Below are 12,163 nucleotides of genomic sequence, written 5' to 3'. Positions count from 1 at the left end.
TATATGGCCAGCACACTCTATAGTAGGGAGGATTATCACAACAAAACAAAAAAATAAGTGATATTTGAATTAAGTGAAATCACTGAATATACCTTTAAATGTTATTAAAAAATAAATTAAATACACGAGCAAAAGGACCACATAGGAATTAAGTATGTATTTTTGTTTCATTGTATCACCGGTATATATTATGTCTGAAATATTTAAGTTTTTTTGTTTTATGCATACAGCTCTTTTGAGCAGGCCAGTTCATTTAATTTGGTTGTCATTCTGGGAGGAAATCCCTTTTGGTGTTTTAACTAAGCATTATGTTATACTTTAGCTATTGAAAAATAGCAGATCTACAAGCTCATAGCGCGCCACCGAGTGGCGCGCTACAAGCTTGTAGGTCTGCTATTTTTGAAAAATCGTGAAAATGCGGCACAAATCATTGAATATATATATTCTTTCAGAAGACTTTTTTTTTTATTTCGACGTCAGGCCTAAATGGGTTAATCATGTCTGTCTCCTCTTCCCTGTCAGTGATATGAACACTCCGTTCAGCCACTGGACCAAGGAGCAGGTGTGTGGCTGGCTGGAGGACTACGGCCTGGCCCAATACGTTAGCCTCAGCAGACAGTGGGTCGATAATGGACAGACGCTACTATCCGCCACGCCCCAGGACTTCGAGAAGGTCAGAACAGAACAGAAAATGGGATAAATAGGCTTGAATTAATCAAATGAGTGCGATTAATAATCAAAATTTAAAAAAAGGATTGCGGTCTATAGATTCAGACACCTATGCAATCTCATTTCTACATTTGCGCAAGACTCGTGCAGCACTAGTTGTCTGTCCAATTCATGTTAGTTACTCTTATGTTTTTGCTACAGAAAAGTGCTTTTTGCTACAAGTGCTTTAAGAGAGTTTTTTTTTGTTTTGTTGTGATAATCCTCCCTACTATAGAGTGTGCTGGCCATATAAGGAGTTCCTCCCTGTCCCCAGTTAACCCCTGGGGGTCAAAAAACCTTAGGTTTCGTTTTTGACTCTCTATCCTGATTGGACGAAAGGCTGGGGCCACCTTTTTACTGTGTGACATCAAAAGCATGAATTTTCTTGCTGTGTAGGAAATGGCAATGAAGCACCCACTGCACAGGAAGAAGCTGCAGTTGGCTCTGAAGGCATTCACCACTAAAGTTACAGAGAAGTCATCGGAACTGGACCATATATGGGTCACCCGTGAGTCTGTTTCTATCGAATGTGGCCCTTTGCTTGCCATGCATACGTGCTAGCGCTGGAAATGTGTGTGATATTATGATTTCCATCCTCTCCAGGCTGGCTGGATGACATCGGTTTGCCTCAGTATAAAGACCAGTTCCATGAGGGTCGAGTGGATGGTCGGATGATACAGTATCTGACTGTGGTAAGATTTAACACACATATAAATAAATGTACCATTCAGTGTTCATTTTGGCAGCCAATTTAGATTTAGTCTACTCTTTTGAACAAAAATAAATGCTCATTAGTTTTAGTAAATTCTATCCATTCTGTGCCAACAGCATGATCATAAAATATATCACATTTTGAAGATTAAAATTATGGCACACAATAACACAATACAGCTAAGCCTATACATACACACATCATGTGTTAAGCCCCGTTCAGATCAAAAAAGCTGGAAATTAAAAAAAAGCAAAACTCATTTCCATGCAGCTTTCTTTTGAGAAAGTGGGCGTGTACAAGGTACCTGTCACTCAAGCTGCCTGGACTGGCTTTGAGGAGGAAGAACACACAGGCAGTTTTTTTGCAGATGCGCATTTGAAAGTCTAAAATGTAAAATAGCGACTGTATAGGAGAAATAATTATATATTTAGTTACATCATAACCTATTTATCGATGAATAAATAATATAATCTTGGTCAACTTGTTTGTACATAACCGAACGGAGCGGATCTCAATCCCCCCCGTCCTCAGTGCTCATGCCCCCCCCCCCCCCCCCCCCCCCCCCCCCCACTCCGCTCTCCTCTCCCCCCGGCCACGAGCGAAACCCTCCGGGCATTATGTAATGTTAATGTTGATTTAGCAAGAGCATACCGTAGAAATACAATTGTATATATCCAGCACGTTAGCAATTAAAACAGCTTATGTTTACGTGCGGTTTCCGGACATTCAGACTGATTCAATCCCCGGAGAAGGGAGCCCCTATCTCGGCGCTGTCTGTCTGTCACTGACCCTCCTCGGCTGGCTATATGTGAGGGTCCGGGGTGCTCCTCCACCACCCCCCCCCCCCCGGACCCTCACCGTTTACACTACAGCATCAGCACATTTATGATGTGAAACATTGTGCCAACTGGTAGGCTAGGCATACTTTAATTACTTAATAAATAATCAATATCACCGGAACGGAGTCCAGTGTGTGTGTGTGTGTGTGTGTGTGTGTGTGCATGAGTGAGAGAGATATATTGTTTACTTAACATTAATAGTTAATAGGGCCAGTATATACGGTATATGGCATATATATATATATATATATATATATATATATATTATATACACGTGCCATTATATCGCTCTCACACACACACACACACACATGACGACCGGCACATGAGCGCAGCGCGCTGAGAGCGGCCGCCTCTGCTATGGTCTTGCCAAATATCCATTCATATTTCATATACAGCCCATATTTAAAAAGTTTATTTTTAATTCGGAGATTCGGGCCGCACAGCTTTCGGAGAGGCAAATGGTTTTGTGAAATGATCTCAACTCCGCCTCCTCAAACCACGCTGTGCTCTGATTGGCTACATGCAGCTTTTAAAAGCTCCAGATTTTCAAAGCTGCTTTAAAGTTAAGTTTTGGGGAGAAAAAAAGAAAGCAAAAAAAAAAAAGCTGTTCATTCCAAGCTTCAAAACGCAAAAGCTGATCTGCATAGAGATAACATGGTACCACGAAGCTAAAGCAGAAGCTAGCTTGTGCAATGTGAATGGGGCTTTAGGCTACAACATTTTTCACAAAATACTAAATGTTCAGAAAATAGAACATCCAAAACAAACAATCAAAACAAGAAACATGCTTAACCACATGACTGATAACCTACATTGTTAGCCTTGTGATCTCTCTAAGCAAAACGCCACGGTCACTACAGAAGAAAGACAAACTACCCAATAACACAGTCCGTACGTCACTGGCATACACTTGGGGAACGTACAGCAACCGTTTTATTTAGAGCTCTGAACAGATAAATGTACCGCATTTGTTTCACTCAAACATGGGTCAATTAATATATAAAATGGTCAAGAGTATACCCGACGAAGGCTGGTTAGGCCGAAACGTTGTTGCTTTGTCCGCTCTGTTAATAATACATTATTTTGGGAGCTTTTTTTTCATATATATTTTTTATCCCACGATTTTGTAACCCATTTTTCACCCCTGTGTCAATCATCTAATGTGATCCTGGGCTCTACACACCCTCCGCCAACCTGGGGAGAGCAACGGACTTAACTCATGCTTCCTTCATGCTTGAGTGTCCAAGTTGCTCCTTTACACCTGACAGGGGGGAGTTTCCCTGGTTGGACGTAGCGCGTGGAAGGAACACGTTATTCCAACCAGTTCCTTTCCCCTCCATCAGGCGCCCCGGCTGACCAGGGGGAGGCAGTTTAGAGACCAGGATTACTGCATGTTTTTGTGAGGGTACCTACCCTAGGGGACACGGGGAGAACATGCAAACTCCACACAGAAAGAACCTTTCGCCAACCCCGCCTTCGGGTATGGGCATTGATGACGCAGAGGAGGAAACACGCCACCAGCACCCACAGCGCCCCGAGCGGGAATCGAACCCAGGACCTTCTAGCTGTGAGGCGACAGCACTACCAACTGTGCCACCGTGGCCCATTTTTTTGGGAGATTTTAAAACGGTGTGGGGATTTCCTCTTTCCTTTCTTAGTCAACTAATATGACACAGCAAAGAGAGAGAGAGAGAGAGAGAGAGAGAGAGAGAGGTGCCCTTCTGGGCTTGGTCTGTTCTGGACTTGGCCTTGACTAGTTCTGGACTTGGCCTGTCACCATGACGCTGATTCAAAAACTGTCAAGTGGCATTTCTTCCTCAGCCTAGTGGGAATATGCATGCACAGTTTCACCGCAACACACACACACACACACACACACACACACACACACACACACACACACACACACACACGGACGGACGGACGGACGGACGGAGTGCAAAACATACTCTCTCCCCATGCCTTCGGCCTTGTGGAGACAATAATGGCCATGAGGAATTGGGCCTACTGTACATTGACAGAGGAGGTGTTGCCACAATCAATATCAGCAACAACACGTCAGACATACTATAGATCCACATCAGTATTCTATTCCAAACAAACATTTGGATGGCTGGTCACAAAGCTCAAAACTTCTAACTTGAACGTCAGCATGAATTCCAGAGACAGAAACAGTCTCTGAAAATGTTGGACCATTGGGTCCAAAAATGACAACAACAGAACAAGCTTGAATCGCATTAGTTCGGTATATACACACAGCAATCAGCATACAACATAAGCAGCAGCAGCAGCAACAAAGAAATGTTCCTACCTTGAACCACACATTCTGGCGTAGCACAGTGACCACAGTGACTTCTGTAGAGCAGGCTTCAGGGTGCAGCATTCACAGCTGTACAGGAACCATTGGACTCTGCAGGAATGAGAAGAAGCTGAGCTTGAAAGGGTGGGGGGTCTTCTCCTTTGGTGCCAGGATCTCCTGGCTCCCAGATGTTGCAGTGACTGATAGCTTTCAGGATGTCGCCATCCATGCCTTTGTAGACAGGTCCTCAGGCTTCAGAGAACCAGTTATGATCCACAGGTCAATCGTACATAAACCTTTGTGGCATGTGGGCTTCTGCTATAGCCTGACACTCGGCCTGAATTTCCATTTTGTTTCAATGCGAGGAAAGAGTTCTGCTGGTTTCTACACCCGGCTGGGGCACAGTATTCGGCTGCAGCGAAGACCAGGGCTTGCATGGAGATTGGTCGTAGTACCGCCTACCTGTGTACAGGTCTTCTGGGGTCCAGAGTATAGGTTCGAAGGAACACCTGAGGCCTCCATTTGGTCATCATTTGAAGACCTTGAAAAAGTAATTCATGCTTTAATTTCATCAAACAAATAAATAGTATAATAGTAAGCCTGTTTCTATTCCGTACATATGGCTATTGGTTTATTTTGTCCTCACTATCTAGTGGCATTTCAAAAATAAATAAATACACACATTGTAAAGGAGCTACACCTAAAAATAATATATGGCAAGCCGTTTTAACATGTAATAGCTAGACTGGATATTTATTCCAGATATCTGTAATTAGCCCTTTGCTAAACCCCATCCCAAAAGTGATTGTCCAATGTCAATCGAAATAGTTTAGCAACCTTTGCTAAGGATGGCAAGCTTTCGTCACCTCATAGCTGTCAGTGTTATTTTTCATGGGTGTTGTTGAACATGTGTTTAACATCGGGAAAGTTTACTAAGCACCGTAGTTTTACTGTGCATTACATGAAAACTCCTGTTTGACGGACAGTAAAGTTGATGGATACTGTTTTCCTCGTATTTCTAGTTTATTGAAATAACAAAACATTGTTTATGCATTTATTCTGGCAGTGAAACATGCATTGCACACATCACTTTCGTCTGTTAATTTCACGCACGCCATACGCACGCCACACACTTACACACACACACACACGCACGAACGCACACACACACACACACACACACACACACCCTGTCACACACACACACACACACACACCATTACACCAACTCACCTGGGAGAATAGCCTTTGTAAAGAAAGCAACCAACGCAGGCAGTTTGTCATTTGGAGTCGGGGTCTTTAAACTGTCACATTGTGAGCAATTTGGTCTCCCCGAGGACTCTACTCAACTTCCATGAGGTGGAATTACATTACAAGTTGTTTATTTCACTCTTTTAGCCTACTTCAAACATAACAGAGCTTGTAGTTTATGCTAATGGTGAGCATTGGAGAAAGCTGTCTGTCTTTCGTTTAGTGTTTACATGGGGAAGGGGGCGGGGCAACCGTAGCATTTTAAAGAGCCCGCGTGAAGACGAGAGAGTTGCGTCACGCTTTGATCTCACCGCAAAACCTAAACTGTCGCGCCCCGCCCCCAATTATTCATTTCCAGTTGTTCTTGATTTGGGCACCAACATGTGGTATTATGGTAACTCTCTCTCAAGTATGTACCTGGAAGTATATAACCTGCATTAATCAATCAATTTTTCATTCATATATAAAAAAATAAAAAAATATTCATTATTTTGTTCTTGCGCATGTGAGTGTTTGGGTTAGACTATATAGCCACTAACTACCCTTATTTGAGTGAAAACATCTGAATGAGAGTTTTAACATGACTTCAGTTCTATAAGCTGTAGAACTGTATTCACTCTAATTAACCAATATTATTTTGCTATGATTCCATGCTTTCAAGAAGAAAAAAACACAATGACAGTCATTCTAATAAAATAATAGTCACATTTTGCCTTTCAATAATTTTGAAAGGCAACATGTATGCTAATGTATGTTTTGTGTAGCAGACACTTTGATTTGAAGCACTTTACTAGACATGAATGAACCCACTCCCCTATTTACTGTTCTCCCAGAATGACCTGTTGACTCTGAAGGTGACCAGTCAGCTCCACCACCTCAGCGTCAAATGTGCAATCCATGTCCTTCACGCCAACAAGTTCAACCCCCACTGCCTTCGACGCAGGCCAGGGGAGGAGGTAAGGTGGGACAGTGGTTTTCAGTGGTCCGGGGACCACCATCCTTGTGGGGGTTCCAGGTGGTTCTCAGCTGGAGGGTTGGTAACCTAATGGACCCTTATAGATCTTTCATTCTTGAGAGTTAAATTATTGTTAAACATCTGCTATTACTATAATTTAAAAAAATAAACGAAACCAAGGCAATCGTATTGTAAATTAATTATCTTCCTGTTATTTTTGTTTTCCAGAAGCAGCCCTCTCCCTCTGAGGTTGTGCAGTGGTCTAACCATCGTGTGATGGAGTGGCTACGAGCGGTAGATCTAGCTGAATATGCTCCTAATCTAAGGGGCAGTGGAGTCCATGGAGGGCTGATAGTGAGTGAAACCAGTGCACATACTTCCTTCCCCCAGTGTTGTTTATACATGCATTTAATATTTATCTGATACGGACAGATACACACACTGTAACTGTAACATATTATAATATTCTGATCCCACATATCTTAACAGCTACAGCTATTGCAATGCTGTCACGGCCACTCATGGAATACAGCAAAATCAAATCAAAAGACTGAAAATGTAATGATGATGTTTTAGGCTGACCAGCTGAAGAAATCATGACATTTCTGCAGAGACCATTCATGTTGCTGGAAGATGCTTCTAAACTTGTATGCTATTGCTAGTTTGATCACGTCAAATATTCTTTCATCTTAAAATAACTAATAAAATAAAATAGCCAATCTAGAAGCTCAGTAGCGCTGCTTGTAGATCTGCTATTTTCGGTTCACAGCATGCTTTCACAGAAGACACGCTGGCTCAAAGTCAAAGTCGTATGATTTGTCACACACGTTACCTCAGTGAAATTTGTTCTCCGCATTTGACCCATCTCTTGGAGCGGTGAGCCGCAGCCGTGCCTCACTCGGGAATCCTTTGATTAGTAGATTTGACCCCCCAATCCAACCCTTGATGCAGGGAGACATTGGGTCCCATTTTACAGTCTTTGGTATGACCCGGCCGGGGAGCGAACCCCGACCTCCCAGTTTCAGGGCGGCACTCTAAACACAAGGCCACTGTCTATTACAGAAGCCAGCGTGTCTTCTGTGAAAGCATTCTATGGACTGAAATCAGTCGTGGCAACTGAGAACTTCATGGGCCACCACACTATGTGTCTCTGAATGCTCCTTGTCTTTCCCTCCATCCCTACACAGATTCTGGAGCCTCGTTTCAGCTCAGAAACCTTGGCCCTGCTGTTGAACATCCCCCCTCAGAAAACCCTGCTCCGACGTCACCTCGCCTCCGCCTTCTCTGCCCTGGTGGGGCATCAGGCTACGCAGGAGAAACGAGAGTACGCCAACGCCACAGGCCATGTTCCCCTCACCACCACGGCCAAAGTCAGGGTGAGATATCATCAAGGAATAACGGCGACGGGGACGGCGGTGGCTCAGGGGTAGAGTGCCTGGATGGAAACCGTAAGGTTGCCAGTTCGAACCCGGGCTCCCCCAGAGTTACTGTTGAAGTGTCCTTGAGCAAGACACTGAACCCCTAATTGCTCCCGATGTGCTAGTTGGTGCCTTGCATGGTTTCCACTGCCATCGGTGTATGAATGTGTGTGTGAATGGGTGAATGTAATGCACAATCTCTGTAAAGTGCCTTGGATAAAGGCGCTATATAAATGCACCATTAATAACAGCTGACAGCATGTGCTTGTAATATGGAATTACAATCATTCACTAAGAGGCTTTACTTGAACCCCAGCAGGCCTATTCTGCGGGTAACCGTCGCCGAAAACAGCAGATCTACAAGCTCAGAGCTCGCTGCAAAGTGATTAATTGTGTCGATCTGCTATCTTTGGCAAATAAATTTTGCGTAGACTGAAAAAGGTTAGAAGAAAGACAGAATACCATAGGTTTAAGTGGTTAAATAATGTTCTGTTTTGCAGCCAAAGAAGCTGGGCTTCACCCAATTCAGTCACCTGAGGAAGAGGAAACCCGACGAGTCGGCCGACTATATCTGCCCCATTGACAGTGGGGGTCTTGCAATGAATGGGATCTCCCATCGACCTTACGCAGGGCTCAGGGGCCTCAGCCCTATCCTGGACACACAACCTGAGAAGAGGGAGCAGGTGGGGATAACAAGCTCAAGCTGATATGGGCCCTCCTCCAAACCAATGACTGTTAAGCTATAAGCTTTTTACTGCACCCTCTCCTCTGCCCCTGCAAAAAAAACACTTTCTAACCCTGAATCAAGGTGATTCTGTGATTCAATGGGAATTCTTGTGCTGATATTCCAGGATGAGCTACAATGATAATTAGCAGGTGATGCTAATTTGGTTAATTGCAGGATACACTAAAGCCGGGATTCATCTAAACATGGTGAATGGTGACTGTGTCTGATATAAGCTATGAAAGCTTTCTCTCTGCATTCCTTCAAATGTGGGATTTCATTTTCCAAGCTTCCACTTTTGCTTTAATTCAATGCATTTCGCTGACCATGCTGTCTTACCGTAGATTTAATTTGGATTGCTTGTTATTATGTAGGCCTACCATTTGATTTTTAGCATAGTGTGATAATAATTACAAGCTATACTTTAAGCTTGTTTGTGGCATATATTTTCATGACTGTAAAACATGAAATCATGAAAACTGTCAGAGAAATTCTCTATTGAGAATTTAGCTCAGCACCTTTCACATGTATGACAAATGGTCTATGTATTAATTTTCATACTGCTAGTATTGAAAATAAAGCCTAATGTCACTGTTGCATAATGCTTGCAAATGTTTGGCCTCAGGCCAAATCTAAGTTAATTTAGTTTTTACTTTAATTTCATTTAGGGAAAAGATGTACTAATTATATCAACTGCTTCCATTAAAATAAATTGCTGTTGCTGATCTTTGCTGCTGGTTAGAGTAATTATGATAGGTGACAGGTTATGGAGACCCAGCTAAGAGCTCTGGGACAGCTTTATTCTATACATTTTGGGGCGGCCGTGGCTCAGGGGTAGAGTGGCTGGATGGTAACCGCAAGGTTGCCAGCTCAAACCCAGGCTCCCCCAGAGTTAGTGTCAAATTGTCCTTGAGCAAGACTCTGAACCCCTAATTGCTCCTGATGTGCTGGTTGGTGCCATAGTTTCCGCCACCATCGGTGTATACATGTGTGTGTGAATGGGTGAATGTAATGCACAATCTATGTAAAGCGCTTTGGATAAAGGTGCCATTTACCATTTTACATTTTGATAGTTCATGCCTTTAATGTTCAAGTCCTGCTGATTTTCCATTAGGAACCCACTGAAGATATCTCCCTTTCAGACGTTGAAGATAAGATGGTGAGTTTCTGAGCAGTAATGATTTGGAAATGCCTGGACTTTAATAGGCCTGGACTTTAATTAGGATGTGGTAGATCTCACATTGGAGTTGCTTCAGGGTAACATATGTTTGCAATATATTTCATTACAGTGTAAAGAGACAATTCTGTGAACAGTAGCAACTTTGAATGTCTGATGACATCCCTGAATTCCTGAAGATGACCTTGAGGATCTTGACAACAGTGCAGGAGAACGTACTTGTGCCAATGGATGTCATTATATCATTGAAAGGATTTTATTTTCATGCCTGATGCAAGACTGCCCTCTACTGGTATAGATCGGAAATGCAAGAAAGCTTGCATACGGTAGATGCCTCATAGAGAGAGAGATACCTAAATTATGAATAAAGAAGCTCACTCTGTTTGATTTTGAGATCCCCTTTTCTAATTAAGACGTCATGGATCAGTATTTTGGTGATATGCTTTCTGGATATCATCTGTTTGATGAAGTTAAAGGATGTTTCACATAAAAGAAATCAAAGATACAATTCTAGTAATTTTCTAAACTCTACACCAAACCATTAAGACTTTACTTTATTTGTTTATTTGGAAAGGACAATGCACATTAATTAATGCTACAAACATGAATGTGAAATCAATAATATGATTGTGCAAACATATCAGAGTTAATTTCCATCCGTATGACCACAGCACTATTCTGGGGTGAACATTTGGGGAAAATAGCTGATTTATAAGCAACATGTCGCAACTCAACATGGTTGTCTGTCCATCCATCCATCCATCTTCAACCGCTTATCCGTAGTCGGGTCGCGACTACAGCTCCACCAGAGTGCTCCAGACTTCCCTCTCCAGAGCAACATGACTTCCTCCATGGGGGATCCCAAGCCGTTGCAAGGCCAGTAAGTTGATGTTTTTCCTCCAACTGCGACTTGGTCTGCCCCGGGTATATAAGCGATCACGCCTAGGATAGGCGTTCTCCATGGAACGAACCATTTTGCTCATTTGCTCATCAAAAAAGACAACTACAAGGTTTGTTCAACATTTCATGGCTCACGGCATTGAAGCTCTAAAAGGCTCTGGACTTCAACACAATCCCATCTGGACAGTAGGACAAAGACGTTTTAATGAAAAACAGTGGATTAAGAACCTTGACACGGATTTTCCTGGAGGTTTAAACATGCAAAAAATCTGACTTTGAATAGGGGACACATTAGCAGATTCCACACCAAGCCAACATGGGACACAAAGCAAGAGGTGTCACAGACACCAAATGGGCCATTAGATACCGGGCTCAGGAAACAAAAGAGAAACATAGGACAGGGACACCTTGAAATATAAATATTAATTAGGCTTTTCTTATTTAAAGGAAAAACAGTAAAAACCCAAACAACAAAACTTAAACTCAGGAATAAACTGGAGCAAAATCTATGAGTGGTTAGATCAGGCTTCCTTCAGATACATGGCGAATGCACTCATTCCTTCCACTGTGCTATACGTCCAGAGAGGACGTATAGGGCCTTAAGGCTCATACATAGTCTGGATTTACGGTGGTGGGGTGACCACCGAACTACAACATGACGTCACGAGCCGCGGTGAAGAGCAAACCACCGCCACCGCTCCAGCCCTTCTCTCTGTTTTTACTCACCACCGCTCAACGTTATTTCAGCTCCGGTGGTCAGCTCACCACCGGAGCGGTGGTCACCTTACCACCGAAAATCCAGACTATGAATAGGCCTTGAGTCCTACTTCTCCTCCCAGCCCAAATCACACCTTGGAAAGCATGAGTGTCTATTCAAACAAAGTGTTTTTTGACTGGGGGGTCATATTTTGACAGCAGGAATTGCCTGTCATAATTTGACCCCCCAGTATCAGGATGTATTAGGATGTTGATATTCATTCATCAGCCAATACTCCCCATGCACAGGTAGCACCCCCCCCTGATTGATTGATTGATTGATTGAAACCTTTTTTTTATTCTCGAAAAAGCATTGAGGTCCACCCTCATTTGCATTGCTGCCGAGATTACACACACAAAATCAACAATTAAGACATATGCAGGAATAAAACGCAAACAAACAACAAAAAAATGCAATACA

The 12,163-nt window shown here is 42.9% G+C and overlaps 1 protein-coding gene across 6 annotated transcripts in view; it reads left to right on the top strand.

Moving 5' to 3' along the window:
• Nucleotides 1-10,467, top strand: part of ppfibp2a (PPFIA binding protein 2a) — a 33,339-nt gene extending 22,872 nt beyond the window's left edge. For 5 of the 6 annotated variants that reach the window (XM_083792551.1, XM_083792550.1, XM_083792553.1 and 2 more), the window contains 7 exons: nt 523-673; nt 1,105-1,216; nt 1,312-1,400; nt 6,646-6,768; nt 6,996-7,121; nt 7,955-8,143; nt 8,686-10,467. In XM_083792551.1, the coding sequence (XP_083648677.1) occupies nt 523-673; nt 1,105-1,216; nt 1,312-1,400; nt 6,646-6,768; nt 6,996-7,121; nt 7,955-8,143; nt 8,686-8,892 (997 nt within the window). In that variant the 3' untranslated portion in view covers nt 8,893-10,467. The remainder of the gene's footprint in view (nt 1-522; nt 674-1,104; nt 1,217-1,311; nt 1,401-6,645; nt 6,769-6,995; nt 7,122-7,954; nt 8,144-8,685) is intronic. The other variant, XR_014570884.1, reaches the window with a different exon arrangement.
• The last annotated feature ends 1,696 nt before the right edge of the window (nt 10,468-12,163 follow it).

The sequence above is a fragment of the Protomyctophum parallelum genome (assembly GCF_964188405.1).
Source record: "Protomyctophum parallelum genome assembly, chromosome: 2".
NCBI lineage: Eukaryota > Metazoa > Chordata > Actinopteri > Myctophiformes > Myctophidae > Protomyctophum > Protomyctophum parallelum.
This window is presented reverse-complemented; position numbering and strand designations above follow the sequence as displayed.